This window comes from Sus scrofa, chromosome 14, assembly GCF_000003025.6.
Source record: "Sus scrofa isolate TJ Tabasco breed Duroc chromosome 14, Sscrofa11.1, whole genome shotgun sequence".
Classification (NCBI taxonomy): Eukaryota; Metazoa; Chordata; class Mammalia; order Artiodactyla; family Suidae; genus Sus; species Sus scrofa.
In genome coordinates, this window is record NC_010456.5 from 41,615,124 (window position 1) to 41,635,867 (window position 20,744).

At 49.3% G+C, this 20,744-nt stretch overlaps 1 protein-coding gene across 1 annotated transcript in view; it reads right to left on the reverse strand.

Annotated features, from left to right (window-relative positions):
- ACACB (acetyl-CoA carboxylase beta) overlaps positions 6,451-20,744 on the reverse strand; it is a 118,343-nt gene continuing 104,049 nt past the window's right edge. The window contains 10 exon segments of the mRNA NM_001206399.1: positions 6,451-7,366; positions 8,020-8,156; positions 8,270-8,440; positions 9,124-9,278; positions 11,057-11,169; positions 14,643-14,820; positions 16,083-16,218; positions 17,337-17,380; positions 17,383-17,432; positions 19,787-19,883. Of these exon segments, the coding sequence (NP_001193328.1) occupies positions 7,240-7,366; positions 8,020-8,156; positions 8,270-8,440; positions 9,124-9,278; positions 11,057-11,169; positions 14,643-14,820; positions 16,083-16,218; positions 17,337-17,380; positions 17,383-17,432; positions 19,787-19,883 (1,208 nt within the window). The 3' untranslated portion in view covers positions 6,451-7,239.

Genomic DNA, 20,744 nt, shown 5'->3' on the forward strand with positions numbered 1-20,744 from the left:
GTCTAACAACAAAAAGAGCAACACTGCCAGCTTGCGCCACGCTGCAAGCACCATGGCATAAATTATCTTATTTTTTCCTCCTACTCTCCATGATGTAAAGCTGTCCTCGCCTGTGGCAAGCAGACTGATGGCTCCCAAAGGTGACCCTATCCCAATACCTAGCACCTGTGACTTTGTTACATGCAAGGGAATTAAAGTCGTTAAACCACTACCCTTAAAATAGGGAGAGGTCCTGGATTATCCAGGTGGGCTCAATATAATCACAGCCTCCTCAGACGTAAAAGAGGAAGTCAGTGTTAGCTCTGAAGATGGAATGAAGCTTATGAAAGCCGGAAAAGGCAAGAAAGCAGATTCTCCTTAGAGCTTCTAGAAGGACCACAGTCCTGCCAGCATCCTGATTTTAGCCCAGCGAGACCCATTTTGGACGTCTGACCTGCAGAACTGTACGAAAAAACATCCATGCTGTTTTAAAGCCATTAAGTGTTTGCTAATTGTTACAGCAGCCATAGAAAACAAACACATCCCTGTCTTAAAGAAGAGAAAACTTAAAGGGCAGAGAGGCTTACCTGTGACGAGCAAGGGATAGAGACGGGATTCCAACGACGTTCTGCTTTGCCATCAATGGTCGTCTCAGAGTGCTCAGCGGATGCTATCTGCTTGCTGGTTTAAAAAGGAGCTCTCTTGTGACACAGTGGGTTAAGGATCCAGCATTGTCACTGCAGGGATTCAGTTGCTGCTGTGGTGCAGGTTCCATCCCTGGCCCAGGAACATGCCACGGGTGCAGCCAAGAAAATAAATAAAGAAGATGAAAATAAAAAGGAGCGAAAGCTCTGAGGTTCCGCAGCTGGGATTTAACCCGGGTCTGCGGATCTCCTAGCACCATGCTGCCTGGTGTAGAGTTTGCTCCTGAAGGGCCACTGGTGGAGGTTTAGGAACAAAGAAAAGATTGAGTCAGGTGGTGCCTCTGGATGATACCGGTTGTTCCAAAGCTGTTCCTCCTCTGGATACGGACGCTGGGACTTGACTCTCCAGAGTCACAGCCCTGAGTCCAGGGGTAGCAAGATAAAGACCAAACTCACAGCTGAAACACGGGAAACTTCACTGGCGGAAGGAAGGGAGGCTGGGCCACCAGGACAGGTCAGCTGAGTGGGCGGCGCAAGTGGGAGGCAGAGGAATTGGGAATTTAAAGGTTCGCTGGTGGGGTCTGACATCCCATCCACAATGTGTGAGGGATGCAAGTAAAAAGGTTTAATGTCTTTTGAGTTAAAAATGACTTTGGGCTCCACACAACAGCATGACTTCTATAGGAAAAAAATTACACAGAAAGCAAATGCACAGAATACACCCACTAATGAGGATGTGAAAACAGAACCCTTGTGCACTGATGGTGGGGAATGCCAAAATGGCGCAGCCCAAAGGAAATACTGAATGTCCCTCAAAACCTTAAAACACAGAATTGTCATGTGATGCGGCAATGGCCCCTCTGGGCATCCGCCCAAACGAAAGAAGTGAGAGCAGGGACTCGAACAGATACTTGACATCCATGTTCAGAGCAGCACTGTTCACAGTAGGCAAAATGTAGAAGCAACTCAAGCGTCCATCAGTGGATGATGGATCCACAAAATGCAGTTGGAGTTCCCATCGTGGCTCAGCGGAAACGAATCTGACTAGGAACCATGAGGTTGCAGGTTCGATCCCTGCCCTTGCTCAGTGGGTTAAGGATCCGGCATTGCTGTGGGCTCTGGTGTAAGTCACAGACGTGACTCGGATCCCACATTGCTGTGGCTCTGGTGTAGGCTGGGGGCTACAGTTCCGATTCGACCCCTAGCCTGGGTACCTCTATATGCCATGGGTGTGGCCCTAAAAAGCAAAAAAAAAAAAAAAAAAAAATGCAGTCTATTCACCCAATGGAATATGACTAAGCCACAAAAAGGAAGGAAATTCTGACCCCTGCTACAACACAGATGAACCTTGAGGATATCATACTAAGTGAAATAAGCCATCACAAAAAGACAAATGCTGTATGATTCCACTTACATGAGAGCCCTAGAAGAGCCAAACCCACAGAGACAGAATGCAGGCATGAGTTGCCAGGGGCTGAGGATGGGGGACTGGGGAGTTAGTGTTTAAGGGGACAGAGTTTCAGTTTGAGGTGATGCAAGTGAGGATGGATAGAGATGGTTGTTGTACAATAATGGGAATGTACTCAGTCCATTCTGAACTCTATCCTCCAAAATGGTTAAAATGGCAAATTGGATGTTGGGTATATTTTACTAAAATAAAAAATAAAATATATTTCTTCTAGTGTCTTGGCCTGTTTCCTGCACATGACGCCACTTGGAGATATGCCACCTGTGGCAGGGTAGTAGCATGGGACACAGAACATCACTAGAATTGGGCTCTTACCTCACCTTCCAGAATGGGACCATCTCTCTACCAGTATGCTGCTCTCCAAAATCCATCCTCAACTCACCAGCCAAAGGGATCTAGGAATCCCCAGGTATACATTTCACTTACAGATCCATGTTTCACATATATTGCACAAAAAGGGGAGCACAGGGGCTATGGAACCACAGAGGAAGAACTCCCAACCTACCAGAGAGGGTGAGGGGAAGAACTACCAACCTACCATCCCGGAGAGTCAGGGATGTCTGCCCAGAGATGGCACCATTTGAGTTGGGTTTTGAGGGTTGAATAGGAGTCATCCCAGCAATGGCCAGGGAGGAAGAGTGTTCCTGGTAGGAGAAACAGTCTGTGCTCACCTGTAGATGACAGTTCAGTGTGATGACAGACTCAATAAGAGGGAGGGAGGAGCTGGGACTGGCATACGTGGTGGGAAATTTGCCCCAGGGGCACCTGGAGTAGCAAAGGGGCATCTTGGAAAGAGGATGCTTTACAGATGGTAGACTATTGGCAGAGAGCCTTGGTGGGGCTTGGCCTATCAGCTGCATGAGCAATACCCAGAAGAGGCTGAGTTTGCCCACACTGCTTGGGCCAGTGGGAGCCATAGGGAGGCAGCCTTTCCTGAACATGGGGTTCATCCAGGGATCCTTTTTTGTGGTCTGTGTGGGTGATCCTAAATCCCTTCTCTATTGTGTTCCTATTACAGTGACCTTGAAGTGTGGACCTATCTCTGAAGGACACAAGACACAAAAAATACAACAGACCCTAAGCATTTGTGGGTTGATGCTGCTTTAACTAGTCATGACCCTTAAGGTCCTCTTACAATTAACCACTTGGAATTTCTACCTGTTGGGGACCCCAGATGTTAGCTCCCAAGGGTAGGAGTGCTTGCTTACGGCTGTGCCCGACAAAGTGTGGGGCACATAGTATGTGCTCAGTAAATAGCTGATATAAAAAATACTTGACTGGGGTAATGGGCATGGTGAGGCTGGAGGTGCCCTCACTAGCCACACAGCTTGATGCTTCATCTCAACACAGCTCTGCTATTCTCCATGTACCCTTGACCATAGAAAAACTCAGGAAGGACTAAGAGAAAAAAGCTGATTTGGAGTGCTGATTTTTTTTGCCTTTTTTTGGGGGGGGCACACCCACGGCATGTGGAAATTCCCAGGCCAGGGGTCAAATCAGAGCTGCAGCTGTTGGCATATAGCCCAGCCACAGCAATGCCAGATCCAAGCTGCATCTGTGACCTACACTGCAGCTCGCAGCAATGCTGGATCCTGAACCCACCGAGCGAGGCCAGAGATCCAACCTGTATCCACATCCTCACGGATATTAGTCAGATTCGTTACCTGCTGAGCCACACTGGGAACTCCAAAATCACCTGGTTTTGAAATGCAAAACCCCAGAACAGTGCATGAAGGTCTGCAATGTATTCTGAAATGTGTCGAAATGAGATGGATAGACAGAGAAAGGGATGGCTAGATGGACAGACGGGCGGGAAAGCAAGTACAATCAGGAAAACAATGGGAGCATCAAATGGTGAGTGACTGACTGGGTGTTCGCCGTAAGAATTCAACTTTCTGGGATTTGGAAGATTTTCATAATAAAATGCCAGGAAAAATGGCCCTGGAATAAAAGGCCAATTTTTGGAGCCAAGGAAGGGAATTAAGTGAGGAGGCCAAAGAAAGGGGCAGAAGAAGTTGGGATGAATCAGGGGTGGGGAGGGGGGAAGGGGGTGCAAGTTTGGCAGGACCTCACGTTGCATGATGCCGACAAGCCTGACGTTCGTGCAAGGACATGGTGTTCATCTGAGTGGTTTGCGGGGGCTCCTGAATCTGCCAGTCCAGGGAGGCAGAGATTTTAGTGGAAGGAGAGAGGGCAGCTTGCTCCAGAGTGAGGACTGGCACAGATACTCAAGGTTCTTAATGAGGATCTAAATGGTGACATTGACAGAACAGCTAGGGAAGAATGGAGACTGTTTTTTCTGCTTTTCTTTCATTTTTCTTTTTTATGGCCCACCTGAGGCACATGGAAGTTCCAAGGCCATGGGTTGAACTGGAGCTGTAGCTGCAGCCTACATATGGATCCAAGCCGCATCTGCAACCTATGCTGCAGCTTGTGGCAATGCTGGACCCTTAAGCCACTGAGAGAGGCCGGGACGAACCCGCATCCTCACAGAGACAACGTCGGGTCCTTAACTGGCTGAGCCACAGTTTTCACATTTCATACTGTAAACCCTCAAAAAGGATTTATGGGAATGCATAAATCATGGTAGGGAGTTTCTGTTGTGGCTCAATGGGTTAAGAATCCAATTAGTATCCTTGAGTATGCAAGGTTGATCCCTGACCTCACCCAGTGGGTTAAGGATCCGGTGTTGCCATGAGCTATGGCACAGGTTACAGATGCAGCTCGGATCTTGCGTTGCTGTGTCTGTGGTGTAGGCTGGCAGTCGCAGTTCAGATTCAACTCCTAGCCTGGGAACTTCCATATGCTCTGGGTGTGGCCCTAAAAAGACAAAAACCAAAAACTAAGCCAAAATAAAACAAAAAATCATAAAAAAAAACCCCACAGTGGGACTGGGTCTGGGTCAGCCTGGCCCCACCTCTTACCAGCTGCACGACCTCGGACAAGTCTGTTCACCTCTGAGCCAGGGTTTATAAAACTGAGGCTAGAATTTCAGCATCCGGAGTTCCCGTCGTAGCACAGCGGAAATGAATTCAACTAGGAACCATGAGGTTGCGGGTTCAATCCCTGGCCTCGCTCACTGGGTTAAGGATCCGGCATTGCCGTGAGCTGTGGTGTAGGTCACAGATGTGGCTTGGACCTGGTGTTGCTGTGGCTGTGGTGTAGGCCAGCAGCTACAGTTCTGATTAGACCCCTAGCCTGGGAACCTCCATATGCCACGGGTGCGGCCCTATAAAGAAAAAAAAAAAAAGGCAAAGAATTGCAGCATCCACCTCAAAGGCTCATAGGATTGCACAGGATGAGGTCAGGGCACTACAGGTTGCCCTTAGCCATCACCCTGAGCATTCAGTTTGGATCCGGGCTGCGTACCCAGGCCTCCATCCACACGCAGTGGTCTGACTCTTTCTTCTTTCCCTGCGGGTGGCTGTGCTCAGTCTCTTGAGGGAGAAGCATGGATGACGTTAGGGAAGGTCTGTTCACATGAACTCAGCATTGCCAGCCAGCAGACAGCAGCTTGTGCCCATGTTTGAAATGAAGCTGCAAAGACAATGTGGTCCACTGGGGGACTTTAGGATGGAAACGTACATCAGGGCTTCATCCCCCTGAGGTGGGGGCTTGCACGGGGTCTCAGTGGCTGCAGGAGGATGGCAAGCACTGGGGAATCACACAGAGAAGTGGCCTGCCTTTTCTGGTCCAGACAAAAAGCCAAGGCCAAAGACCTTCCTTCAAAAAACAATTTATTCTACACATTCCCTGGATAGCAGCTATCATTGGTTTATCGTGCCTCCCAAATCAGTGGGACCTCCCACACACAGAAAGCATTCAGTTCCCAAAGGGGGAGGGATTCCTTTCCACCCCCACCAGCCTCAGGATGGGATGATGGCTAATTTCTCTTTTTCCCACCCCTCATGGGCCCCACATCATCTTCACTGGCCAGGCTTGTTATTGGCTGATGGCCTCAGACATCCTACCAGTATCTCAGCTTAAAGCGGCTCCCTTGGGGCAACCTTGCTGGCTTCCAGGGTGGCCAGGTGTAATGGCTGGTATACTCAGACAATGTGGGCATCACGGCAGCACAGGCACCCAGGGGCAGATGGATGGGGCCAGGAGGATTGCAGATCCTGATGCTGCCATGTGGCCCTGAAAGCTGGGTGCTGGCGGACACGTCACCAAGCCCCCTTTGAGTGAATCACCATTGTCCTTGTGGTCCAGTCCTCGGGAACCAATAGCTCTGCCCCTTGGGGCCAGATCCCATTGCAGACATCAAGGCAAGAGGTGAAAGAGCAAGGGTGACTTGGCGGGGCTCTTCAAGGCAGGTGACGGCAGTCACAATGCTGACACTGGTGAGCAAGCTGGGCTGTGAGTTTGGAGGAGGCTTCCCCTCTGTTCTCTGGCCTCCCAGCCCAGGCAGGAGGGCACACGCCAGGGGAGGGCTCATCCTCTTCTTCTCGGAAGGCAGAGGCAGGCAGAGGCTGTGAACCACGTAAAAGCAGTCCCCCAATGCCCCGATCCTAGGACTGCACAATTCTCTGCTGAGAGAGTGAAGACTGGACTGCTAATGGGACATTCCTAGGGGTTCACTAAGGGCCACGTTGGGGACAAAACACCATTTTACACTCTCAATAAAAAAAAAAATCATTCATACACTTTCCTGAGTGATTCATGAAGATCCAAATAAGCATCATCAGAAAAATCACTTTTTCTCTTATCTTGTCTCTATTTCTTTCCTTGTTAGTTTGCTGAAATCTACAAGACGCTTAAGTCAAGAGCTGGTCTCAGAGTAAAAAAAAATGAGATTCTATGATCTGATACAAAATGAGCCTGAAAGAACATCTGGATCCCGCACGGCAGGCACCAGAAAGTGGATGGAAACTGGAGTGTTTGGGTTCAATTGGATTCAGCGATGTAGCAAAAATGTCTTAAGAGATAAAACAAAAACCCAACCATGGAGAGGAGGCGATTTCTGTTTGGAAGCGGGCGCTCCTGAGCCTTTTATTGAAACGAGCGAGAGTTGGGGGTTTGCAGCCTTGCAGCAATGGCCATGGATTTGAAAAAGCAAACCCTGAAGACTTGGGGAGGGCCTGCTGCCAGCAGATCAGTGTGGTTTCTCTTGCCTGTGGTCTTGCGAGTGACCTGGCAGGACCAAGGTCAGGTGGAGGCCGGGCCGTCCATGGTGGACAAGAGGTGAATGACCTGGGCACGCTCGGCTGGGCTGATAAACTGGCTTACATATATCAGGGAGTCTGTGGCCACGTCGGGGTTATCTTGAACCAGGCTGCAGGGGTGGAGAGAGAAGGGCAAGATCATTCCTGCCACTGAGTTCAGTGGGCCCGACGGCAGCCCCAATCCCTGTGTAGGGCCACCCCCGTGCCACTCTGCGCTCCTGACCCGCTTCCCGCTGTGCTCTCACCATGGGGACAACAGTCCCGTGGGGCGAGAGGGAATGAGAACAACCGCAAGCGGCAACAGTGGCCCTCCTGGTCATAATCTGTGTCACCTGAGACAGGCCACTTCCCCTAAACCTCAGCTTCATCCCCCGAACGGGTCCCAGGGGCTCTGCTACCTACCCGCTGGGATCACAGGGGCAAACCTTCCAGAAGGTGGATACAGAGTGGGAGCTAGCAGCCTAAGATGTAGGAGTTGGGAATGTGGCTTCGCTAACCAAACACCCTCTAGCTGTGACTTGGACCAGTCCCCAATAGAGTCCAAAAAAATATTTAAGTCATAGCACACCCTCCTTAGAGTGTCCCTAGCACTCTGTGCCCAGAAACGACGTGCCCAGGGGAGCTACGGCCTCTTTGCTGGGGGGCTGGGTTGAGGAGTGCTGGACTGGAGTGGCCGCTCTGGGCTCAGGTGGCTAGAGACAATTCTGGTTCCAATCGTCGCAGACAAGTCCGGGGGGGGGAGGGGGCGCGGGCAGCCACTCACCCTCTGATGGTCTTGAGGGCGGAGTCTCGCTTCAAGTATTTGATGTTCTCTCGGATGGTGGAGCGCAGTCCCTCCCCCACCTGCCAGTGCTTCTCCAGCCACTGCACCACCGTCTGGTTGTTGTCCCACAGGTAGGCCTGGGGAGGGGACAGAGGCTGCGGCTGGGAGGGACCCCCACTGCTGGGCGGGCGGGCTCACCCTTGGCTCCCCTCGGCTCCTGCCCGCCGGCCCATCTCTGCCCCAGGCCCACCTTGACAGCCCCCTCCGTCTCCACAAACCAGCGGCGCAGCATGGACTGGACATGCACGTGGCTGAGATCGCTGCAGGCCTGCAGGATCTCCTGCTTAACCTGGTCCTCCAGCAGCAGGCGGCGTAGGCGCCAGTACAGGAAGGTGCGGGTAGTCTTCCAATCCAGGATATCCTGCAGACAAGCCCCAGGCCTGAGACCCCGGAAAGGATGGAGGGAGACTCTGGAAGTTGCCCCGGGGTGGGGCCCTGCGCTGGGCAAGGCTCTGCAGCTATTCCCATTTTATAGTCCAGGAAGCTGAGGCTCAGGGAGGCAGCAGAGGCAGGGGGCAGCCAGGTCTCTAGGCTGCCTCTCCTGGGTACAAAGCTGGTGCCCACATCCATCTCCAGACACAGAACCGAGGCTTACCAGAGGCATGGAGGGCTTAGGCTAAGGAGGAAGGAGCATGGGCCACAGGGGTAGTAGCTGACGATGAGAGGTCCTCTTGGGGACAGAGCAATAGGGCAGGGTTGTGATGGGCAGTTGTGGGTGAATGCAGGGTGGAAACAATGGTTCACAAGTCTGGGCCCCAGCAGTTATAAACACACACAGAGCTGAGACTGGCAGCCCTCAAACTTGGCTGCCTATTGGAATCTCTTGGAGATTTGAAAAAAATACCTACGGCCTACCTCCCATCCCTGGAAATTCTGATTTAAGTGGTCCAGGGAGACACCTGGGCACTAGGATGTTTTTAAAGCTCCCCAGGTGACTCTAACATGTGGCATTAGACACATCCCAAAGGCCTGAGCCCAAATATCCTGTGTGTGTTGACTGCAGGATGGGCCATTCACACTGACCCCATGGTGGCAGGCTCTTACACAGATGGCGCCCTTCTCCAGCATCCTGCCGGGCTTGTCGTGGAGGTCCGCGAAATGCACCGCCACCTGGTGGTACATGGGCAGCAGCAGGTCCTCCCGGGCCTTCAGCTGGCCTTCCAGCTCCTTTCGGTCCTTGTTGGAGAGCTCTGACGATCCTGAGGGCAGGAGTGCAAACCACCGCTTGCAAAGACAGGCCTGAGAGTGCCCCCACATCAAGTCGCTCATGCAGTCTCAGAAATGCACCCAGAATTGCAAGACAGCATCTGACATGCGACTTTAAATGTGTCTTTTACATCAACTACACTTCAATAAACTAAAAAATGAAAAAAAAAAAAAAGCTTCCCCTTTTATTTGACCCATTGTGCTGCAGGAGACTATCAGTCACATTTTTTTTTTTTTTTCTAGGCCCACACCTGCCAGGGATCAAATCTGAGCTGCAGCTGCCGGCCTTCGCCACAGCCACAGCAACACCAGATCCTAGCCACATCTACAACCTATGCCTCAACTTGCGGCAATGCCAGATCCTTAACCTGCTAAGTGAGGCCAGGGATTGAACCCACTTCCTCATGGATACTACTCAGGTTCTTAACCCACTGAGCCACAATAGGTACTCCTCAGTTACCATTTTTAGTATACAGATTGTAAAATCTAATAAGGGAATATTATAAACAGGTCTGTTCCAATTCAATAATTTAGATGAAACAGACAAATTTCTTTAAATACACAAACTATGAAAGCTTACCCAAGAGGAAACAAATTAAACTGAACAGTCCTATATATAATAAAGAAGCTGAATTTCTAGTTAGAAAAAATTACTTTTAGTTAGAAACTCCCTATCACAGATTTAAAGAAATAATGCCAATTCAAACTCAGAAAATAGGAGGAAACACTCCCCAACTCGCTCGGTGATATCAGCAATACCCTGATACCAAACCAAAGAAATTCTATACCCATCATCACCATCAATCTTGTAAGCTGTACCATTATAAAGACATTGCCACCTAACATGGACTTGTAAAGAGAATTATACCCAAAGTTACAAGTGAAACCAAGCTATCATTCAAACAAAATTGATGACATAGGTTCAATGGAAAATTCTAAAGGGGTATTTTGCTACCAAAATTCTGATGTTCGCTACTGGCCTGAAATACTTCAATTGTTATATCTTTTGTGTGCTGAGAAATACATTCGCTAAGGCATTGTGTATTTTTTTAATATTTTTTATTTTTATTTTTGTCTTTTTAGGGCTGCAACCCGTGGCATATGGAGGTTCCCAGGGTAGGGGTCAAATTGGAGCTGTAGTGCTGGCCTATGCCACAGCCACAGCAATGCCAGATCCAAGCCACATCTGCATCCTTTACCACAGCTCACGGCCATGCCAGATCCTTGACCCACTGAGCAAGGCCAGGGATTGAACCTGATCCCCATGGATACTAATCAGATTCGTTTCCCCTGAGCCATGATAGGAACTCCATGTGTTTATTTTTAAATGTTAAAGAGGTTGATATGCTATATATGAACATTTAAAATATCTCACAATGGCGCAGCGGAAACGAATCTGACCAGGAACCACGAGGTTGTGGGTTTGATCCCTGGCCTCGCTCAGTGGGTTAGGGATCCAGCATTGCCATGAGCTGTGGTGTAGGTTGCAGATGTGGCTCAGATCTGGCGTTGCTCAGATCTGGCACAGGCTGGAGGCTACATCTCCGATTGGACCCCTAGCCTGGGAACCTCCATATGCCACAGGTGCAGCCCTAAAAGGACAAAGGACAAAAAATAAACTAAACTAGACTAAAATAAAATATCTCACAATGTCTGTGGCTACATTTTGATGGGTCTTCACTTTATTTCTGACATACTAGAAACCACCAGCAATGGAGCGGGCTGTGACTCAGTTGACCTCTAAGGGGTGATGCATTTCAGACCCACTCACCTAGCTGTTCCACGAGCTTCTTGTAAATTGGGTCAATTCTTCTCATGGTCTTTACCAGATCTTTCTTCCGGAATTTAATCTCCACTGTTCCCTCTGGCTCCAGAATACTTGCCCTGAAAAAAGCAACAGCGGGGGGTGGGGAATGGTATGTGAGGTACAGCCAGGGCATATGGGGATGGAGGCAAGACAGCCAGGAAATCTCGAGGCGGTTCTCTACTCTCTCATTGACTCACTGTGTGACCTTGGACAGGTTACTTCCCCTCTCTGGTCATCTGATTCTATAGCCATACAATGAGAGACTGAACCAACTTTTAATGAAAAATTTTTTTTCAGCTTTAATGAGGTTTAACTGACAAATAAAATTGCAAGTTTTTTTTTTTTTTGTTTGTTTGTTTGTTTTAGGGCCACACCTGTGGCATATGGAAGTTCCCCAGGCCAAGGGTCAAATCAGAGCTGAAGCTGCCAGCTTACACCAGAGCCACAGCAACACCAGATCTGAGCCACATCTGTAACCTACACCACAGCTCATGGCAACGCCAGGTCCTCAACCCATTGAGTGGGGCCAGGGATCCAACCCTCATCTTCATGCATACGAGTCAGGTTCATTACCACTGAGCCACAACAGAAACTCCTAAAATTATAAGATATTTAAAGTATACATCATGTTTTTTTTCCTCTTAAGAGCCACACTGCGACATAGGGAAGTTCCCAGGCTAGAGATTAAACCAGAGCTACAGCTGCCAGCCTACACCACAGCCACAGCAACATGGGATCTGATCTACATCTTCAACCTCCAACGACGCTTGCGGCAACGTCAGATTCTTAACCCACTGAGTGAGGCCAGGGATTGAACCTGCATCCTCATGGATCTTAGTTGGGTTTGTAACCTGCTGAGCCACAATGGGAATTTCCATTGTAGTGATTTTTAAAGTATAATTTTTAAAGGTTCCTCTCCATTTATCGTTATTACAAAATATTGGTTATGTTCCCTGTGTCATACCATACATCCTTGAGCTTCCTACACATAATAGTTTATGCCTTCCACCCTCCAGCCCAGACTGCCTCTTCCCTGTCTCCCCACTGGTAACCACAAGTTTGTCCTCTATATCTGAGTGTCTGCTTCTTTTTTTGTATATTCGCCAGTGTGTTGTATTTTTTTAGATTCCACATATACTGAACCAACTTTAAATTTTCTGAACTCTGGACAGCCCATTCAGTTCCAAGAGGGTCTGACTCTCTCTAGAACAGCATAACCCTCCAGTTCCTCAGCCACAGTCCTTTCTGACTTTCCTGATCTCTGCTCTCCCAGAGCCAGGGTACTGTTTCTCATCTCCTTTCAGCAAGCAAAGGCACAAGGAGGAGTCCAAGGTATGAGCGGCCCTCTCATTTCCAACCCTCTCACCCCTCAGTCTCTCCCTATCTCCTTTTCTTTTGACAGCTTAGAAGCCCTGAAGAATACTGTATGTAGTTCTGAGCTTCCTGGTGGCCAGAGTGAAAAGTTAATGACTCCACTCAAGGCTGCTTCTTGTCCTGAGTCTTCCTGGAGGGCTGACCTCAGCAGCCCCCCCGTGAGGGTCTAGGGGCACTGAAGGCAGGACAAGTTTGGCTCATCTGCACCATATCACAAGGCCTACCTAACATAGCACCTGAGACAGAGTAGGTCCTCAATAAATATTCATCAAATTAATGAGTGAATAAGGAAGTAGACACAGGAAGAAGGTGACTATCTGTACTGTGGGCAGATCTACTCTTGAGGCCTTTCCATCCTGCCCAGCATGTAGCACAGTCTTCATTTTGAAGACACTCAAAAACCGAGTTGCAGTATTACTGCCATTATCCTTTCTGTAAGAGTTCCTGGGATGAATTCCTACTTAAAAAACAAACAAACAAAACAAAACAAAAACAAAAACAGAAAACAAGCAAAAAAACCTATTTACAATGGCCAAGACGTGGGAACAAATGTCCATTTATCAAAAAGTCCATTGACAGATGAATGGATAAAGAAGATGTGGTACATATATGCAATGGGATGTTAATCAACCACAAAAAGAATGAAATTATGCCACGTGCAGCAACAGGGATGGACTTAGAGATTTAATACTAAGTGAAGCAAGTCAGATAAAGACAAATAACCATATGATATCACTTATATGTGGGATCTAAAATATGACACAAGTGAATTTATCTACAAAACCGAAGCAGACTCACAGATGCAGAGGACAGACTTGTGGTTGCCAGGGGGGATGGGGCGGGGAAGGATGAATTGGGAGTTTGTAATTAGCAGATACAAACTATTATATATAGATTGGATAAACAACAAGGTCTCACTGTATAGCACACGGAACTATATTAAGTATCCTCTGATAAACCATAATGTAAAAGAAGATAAAAAAGAATATGAAAAAGAACATAGGAATTCCCGTCAGGGCTCAGCAGAAACAAACCCGACTAGTATCCATGAGGTTGCAGGTTCGATCCCTGGTCTCACTCAGTGGGTTAAGGATCCAGCATTGCCATGAGCTGTGGTGTAGGTCACAGACACAGCTCAGATCTGGTATTGCTGTGGCTGTGGTGTAGGCTGGCAGCTGCAGCTCCAATTTGATACCTAGCCAGGGAATTCCATATGCCACAGGTATGGGCCTAAAAAGCAAAAAAAAAAAAAAAAAAAAAAAAAAAAAAGACTATCTATCTATCTATCTATCTATATATATTTGAATCACTTTGCTGTACAACTAAAACTAACACAATATTGTAAATCGACTATATTTCGATAAAATAATTTTTTTTTTTTTTGCTTTTTAGGACCACACCCATGGCATATGAAGGTTCCCAGACTAGGGGTCCAATCGGAGCTGTAGCTGCTGGCCTACGCTACAACTATAGCAATGCAGAATCTGAGCCACGTCTGCAACCTACACCACAGCTCATGGCAACACCAGATGATCCTTAACCCACTGAGTGAGGCCAGGGATCGAACCTGCAACCTCATGGTTCCTAGTTGGATTCATTTCCGCTATACTATGGTGGAAACTCCCAATAAAATAAATTTTTTAAAAAAGTGTCAAGAAGGTTTCTCTGCCCTGAAGAACCGGTGCCCTCTCAACTGAGTATTCATCCAGTCATTTGTTTGGCCCATATTTCCCAAGCATCCACTAGGAGTCAGACACTGGATGAGGCCCTGGATTATAAAACTGAACAAAACACAGCTTCTCCAGGATAGCTGAGAGAGAAACTCAGTCTACTAAGACTGGTCATATTTCCCTTTTTCATCCTGGCTGCCAGGAAGCTCAGGTGCTTTTGGTCTTCCCTTAGTTGATTATAAACCTCCTTGGGAAGCAAGTGAGTGTAAGTTATGAAAGAACAACAATTCCTTCCCCACTTCTGGGCTTTAGCCACTAATGCTACTGAGAAAATCCAACTGCACCCCAGATGTTAGTTTCAGATTCGTAAAACTGAGAGCTCTCTATCCCTTTGGAAGCTCAGAACAGCCCTGCCATCCCCAGCCAGTGGCTCAAAGATGATGGGGCTTCAGGACTGGGAGTGAGAACAAGGAAAGGCTAAGCCAGGTTGGGGATGGCACACCCACCTGCTCTCTTTGTCTGCATATATTTCTATGCACAGCGGGTTAATGCTGGTGTCCATGACTGCCCAGGAGCCTCCCCGGAGCTCTCCGTAGGGTGGGATGTAGATCAGGATGGGCTGTTTGTACTGCCGGAAGCCATCCACGATGTAGGCTCCAAACTTCAGCACCTGGTCATACATGTCTGAAAAGCAAGTCGGCCAACAACCAGTGAGATGACTTCAGGTCCCAGCCCTTGTCCACATGCAAGGTCTGCAGCCTTTGCTGTCCTGGGGGCTCTGGGAGAGCGTGGTCAGGTGGGAGGCTGCACGGCGCCATGGAAAACTTCCACTGGGCTGGGAGGCAGGCCCCCCTTAGGCACAGATCACTCCCTAAGTGTCTATGTGACCTTGGACAGGTCCCTCTCCCTGCCTGGGTCTCAGCATTCCCACCTATAAAGGGAAGCAGAGGGCGATCTCTAAGATTCCATCCAGCTCTGACTTGAGAAGCTCCCATGCATCCCACCATTTCTGCACACAGAACCCTCCCCAACAATAACACAGTCCCTTCCCTCCTGCCCACAGGCAGAGGGTCCTTATTTTCCCCCAAGACACATCCCTCCAGGTACGGGGCACCCTGCATGGTAACAACAGACTAATAATAAAACCCACGATAATCACACTGAGGGTGAACATCACGTGTCAATGATAGGCTCAATGCATCCTCACCTTGGCCCTGAGGTTGGTCCTATTTTTTTTTTTTTTTTTTGTCTTCTTAGGGCTACACCTGCAGCATGGAAGCTCCCAGGCTAGGGGTCAGATCGGAGCTACAGCTGCCAGCCTAAACCACAGCCACAGCAACACCAGATCCAAGCCACTTCTGTGACCTACAGCACAGCTCATAGCCATGCTTGATCCTTAACTCACTAAGTGAGGCCAGGGATCAAACCCGAGTCCTCATAGATACTAGTCTTGTTCATTACCGCTGAGTCATGGCGGTTGGTCCTATTCTTACCCCCCGCACAGAGGAGGGAAAGCGAGGCTCAGAGCAGTCACCAGCCAGCAAGGATTCAGAGCAGGTCTGCCCGCCCCTAGTTCAGCTCTTTTTGCGAAACCCCAGCGACAGCCATTGTAACTTGAAATGCACTTGGTGGCTTAAAAAGCACTTGCATGACTGTCAGGTCACTGAGGCTCCAGGGAGCCCCCTGAGGAGGGCAGGTAGGGAGGTGACCGCCCAGGTCACTTGGCAGCTTCCCAGGGCTGCCTCTTCCTACCCTGCCACTCCTGGTGTGACCTCAGGCCAGTCATACCAGGAACCCTCAGCTTCACATCTGTAAAATGGGTAGTGTTACCTGAACAGCTCCTGTCTTCAGGGTTGCGGGGGGACTCAGCTAAGATGATGATGGGACCATTCAGAGAAAAAAAGATTGCTACCCCAGGGGAGCTGTCCTGGGTGCTGACAGCTTACCTTTCATGCCCCCGGAGAACCCCCTCCAGTTGGCAAAGATTATCAGGGGCAACTTTTCCCGGCTGAAATCCCTGATGGCCTGGGCCGTCTTGTAGGCTGAGTCTGGAAACCACACCTGGCCCGCCTGCTGGATTATCTGGAACACAGAGCAGCCTGGATCAGATGCCTCTGTGGAAGGGCAGCCCCGGGACATAGGACGGCTGTTCACATTGCACCCTGGCGGGCAGGCAGTGTGCTCTGCATTGGCATCAATGCCAGAGTCAGGGCTCACAGGGAGGGCCCAGCTTGACCCTCATGCAGCAGGGAGCTTCCTGTTGCCTGTTGACAGGTGCCAAGCCAGTAGAGGCCACACTGAGTGGGGTCCTAGGCCCCGCCGCCTGACTTCTGATCTCTTCCCAGGATGCGCTGTGGCCCACCCTAGAAAGAGTGACAGTGATGGGGGAGGGCAGGGGATCCCCAAGGACCTCTCGTCCTCTGAGGAAGAAGGAAGATGGTTCAGAACATTATGCATCTGGCAGAGAGAGTGGGGAAACAGGCACTGAGCCAAAGATTCCTCTGAGTCTCTGAGCTGGACAGACATGCGACCACCAGGACCCACTCTTGTCAGCTGAGCTGGTTACAACGGCGGCCCCAGCAAAACCACAATGAGGCATCACCTCACATCTGCCAGAAGGGCCATCATCAAAAAGTCTACAAATAACAAGTGTTGGGGAGAATGTGGAAAAAAAAGGAGCCCTCCTACGCTGTTGGAAGGAATGCAAATTGGTACAGCCCCTAGGGAAGGGTATGGAGGTTTCTCAAAAAACTGAAAAGAGAACTACCAGATGACCCCGCAATTCCACTCCTAGGTATACATACGAATGAAACAAAAACACTAATTTGAAAAGATACATGCAGTACAATATTCATAGGAGCACCATTTATGACCGCCAAGATAAGGAAGTAACCCAAGTGTCCATCAACAGACAATGGATAAAGAAAACGTGGTACCTATATACAATGGAGTGTTACTCAGCCATAAAAAAGGATAAAATTGTGCCATTTGCAGCAATGTGGATGGACCTGGAGAATATTACACTTGCTGAAATAAGTCAGACAGAGAAAGACAAATGCAGTATATCACTCATTGTGGAATCGAAACAATAATACAAATGAATGTATATGAAAAAGAGAAAAATATAATATGGTGGGTCAATTATACTTCAATTAGAAAGAACCCACGAAAACAGCAGCCCCAGCTCCCTGGCTCCTAACCTTGGCCTCAGAATCCAAGTTGGCAGGGTCTGCAGGCACAGCCACTCCACTGTCCGAGTCTCCACAGCGATCACTCCGACGGGGATCCCCCCTAGCCTGCAAGGTGGGGTACAGGTGAGCGGGCACCCCAGGCACATTCAGGGTCAGGTGGGCCCACCCAGCCCTGGCTGATATGCTATAGGTGCTCTGGGCATATGGGCACTGCTGGCTGGGAGGCAGGCTTACAGAGAAGTGTACCGTTTTCAGTCGGGGAGGTTATTCTACTGGAAAGCAAAGCAGCAGCCCCAAAGCAGAAAAAAGCTTCACAGCTGGAGGGCTGGAAAGGTTTCCGGGTGCCCTCATTCAGGAGACAGCTGCCATGGTTCCAGCAAGGGTCAGGCCAGTGCAGGGACGGGAGTGGTGCCATCCACTAGAACTTCTGGTGCCAATGGTCACATTCTCGCTTGTCTGGAGTGGCAGCTGTGAGCTGCACGTGGCCACCGAGCACTTCAAATGTGGCAGGGACAGCTGAGGGAACTGAAGGTGCATCATGCTTTCTCACTGTCATTCATTGGAATTCGAGTTGGCCCATGTGGCCAGCAGCTACCACCTTGGACGGTGAGGGTCTGGACACCACGTCCCATCCGGCAGGGCTAGAGGGAGGCTGAGCCTGGGGGAACTCCCGCCAAGGGGGTTCCACGGCATCAGGAACCATCACCACTTTCCCTCAGTTGCCCTGGTCCTTGCGCATCCCTGAATGTCTCTCATTTACACTTCTGACAGTTGTATGAGGCAGGTTTGGGGAGAACAGTCTTCCAATAAAGAGCCTCCCCGTGGAAGGAGGAGTAGATTTCATCTCAGGTTTAAAAAGTAAAACATGGAGAAGCAACTAAGTGCCAATACTGGGCTTAGTATTTTAATACTGAGTCACTGCAGGGAGAGAAATAATAACGACAATAATGACAGTAATGGCAGCTACTACCACTTGCGCAGCATTTATGATATTTGGTGCCTAACATATGTTATCACTTCTTTTTTTTTTCTTTTTAGGGCCACACCTGCGCCATATGGATGTTGTCAGGCTAGGGGTCGAATCAGAGCTAGAGCTGCAAGCCTAACAACACTGTAGCCATGTGAGATCCAAGCTGCATCTGTGACCAATGCCACAGCTCACAGCAAAGGCAGATCCTTAACCCACTGAACAAGGCCAGGGATTGAACCTGTAACCTCATGGCATATGGAGGTTCCCAGGCTAGGGCTCTAATCAGAGCTACAGCTGCTGGCCTTCACCACAGCCACAGCAATGCTGGATCCGAGCTGTGTGTGCAACCGATACCATAGCTCGTGGTAACACCGGATCCTTAACCCACTGAGCGAGGCCAGGGATTGAACCTGTAACCTCATGGTTACTAGTCAGGTTCATTAACCACTGAGCCATGACAGGAACTCCGATATGCCGGGCTCTTGACCGGCTGAGTCACAAGGGAAAATCCTATGTTACACTCCCATCATCAGAACCATTCTTTGGAGGGGTAGAATTATTAACCACATTTTACAGATGAGGATGTAAACTCTGAGAGGGTGAGTGTCAGAGCTGGGCTTGACCCCAGGTTCAACCACAGAACCTGGACCTGCAGCAACCACATCGTGCCAGGAACCTGAGTAGTAAATTATGATGGGCTCCACAGAAGGATGAGCTTTGGTGTAGCTGGAGCAATCCAGAAGGATGAGGGGTAGGCTGCTGAGGAGTGAGCAGGTCAGCTTTGAAAATATTCAGCATTTAAGCCTTCCACTGGCTATGATATACAACAGGGGTTCCTGCCCATGGCCCCCATGACATGGAATTCACTGACAGTCTGACAGTTTCTGGAGAGAGTATCAGGGCCACCTTCTGATTCCCAAAAGGTCCATGGCCTCCCTGGCTAGGAAGTCCTGGCCCAGGGACAAGGGTCCTGGCTACCAGCATGAAGTTGGCTGAGATGTCTTCTTTTTTTTTTTTTTTTTTTGTTCTTTTCTAGGGCCACACCCACAGCATATGGAGGTTCCCAGGCTAGAGGTCTAATCAGAGCTGTAGCTGCCAGCTTACACCACAGCCACAGCAACGCAGGATCCGAGCTGCGTCTGCAACCTATGCCACAGCTCACGGCAATGCCAGATCCTTAACGCACTGAGCGAGGCCAGGGATTGAACCCGCAACCTCATGGTTCCTAGTTGGATTTGTTAACCACTGAGCCATGACGGGAACTCCTGAGATGTCTTCTAAGGCCACAAGCAAATCCAGACTTTATGAAGCAGTTCATCATCCAGAAAACTACCCCCCACTATTGGCTTTTCTTGCAGAAAATCCTGGGGCCAGGAAGAAAGTGTCCCTAGGGGCCATGTGGGAGGAAAGAACCCCTGGCCTGGTGTCTGGGAGTCCCAGGGCCCCAGGGAGGTCAGATGTGTGATGCCTGCCCCAGCCTCAGAGTTACCTGGCTCGTCCTGTCACCACGGTCTGGGCCCAGGGCGCCATGATTTCCTTGAAACTGCCTTGGTCGAAGAATCCACTCTGCCAGGATCCCTTTAGAGCTGTGTGCAGAAAGGCAGAAGCCCAAACAGACTCACAGACAGAGGAACAGACTTGTGTTGCCAAGGGGGAGGGGAGGATTCAAGGTTTGGGATTAGCAGATGCAAACTATTATACACAGACTGGATGAACCACAAGGTCCTACTGTAGCACAGGGAATTAGATTCTGTGATAATATCCTGTGACTGGAAAAGAATATGGAAAATATATAGAGATATGTAACTGCATGACTTTGCTGTACAGCAGAAATTAACACAACATTGTAAATCAACTACAGTTCAATAAAATTTTTTTAATTATGTAAATTACTGGCCAAAAAAAAAAAAAAACAGAAACCCACATGGAGGGGCTGCGTTGATGCAGGCCCCCAGGGTCTGCCTGGAGGGGCAGACTGCCCTGTAGCCTAAGGCCAGCCTGACCTTGACAGCCCAGAAAACTACACAGATACCAATACTCCACACACCCCCACCCCGCCACACACATATATAAAACCAGGACTGCAAAAAGAAAACACACCAAGCCAGGAATTCAGTCCATATAGAACATCCAACTCATCAATGCCCTTCCACACCAAACTCAAGGAAATCCTCATCACTGCCTCTGTCTTTTTTCCCAAGAGGCAAAGGGAGCTGGTGGACACTTCCGGAGGCAGGATTTCAACAAGAGACCACCTGCCCCTGAAAAACTCATCCCTGACCGGTGGCTGCAACTTCAAAACCAGTTAACTGGGAAGAAAGGCTCTAATTTCAGAGCGTGAGAGCAAGAAAGAGAGAATGAAGGATGTCAATTGCAGCCACCCCTGGAGAGGACATGGTGCCTGGAATCCACATCTCGGTGTAAATGACTGAGGAGCCCATAGCACG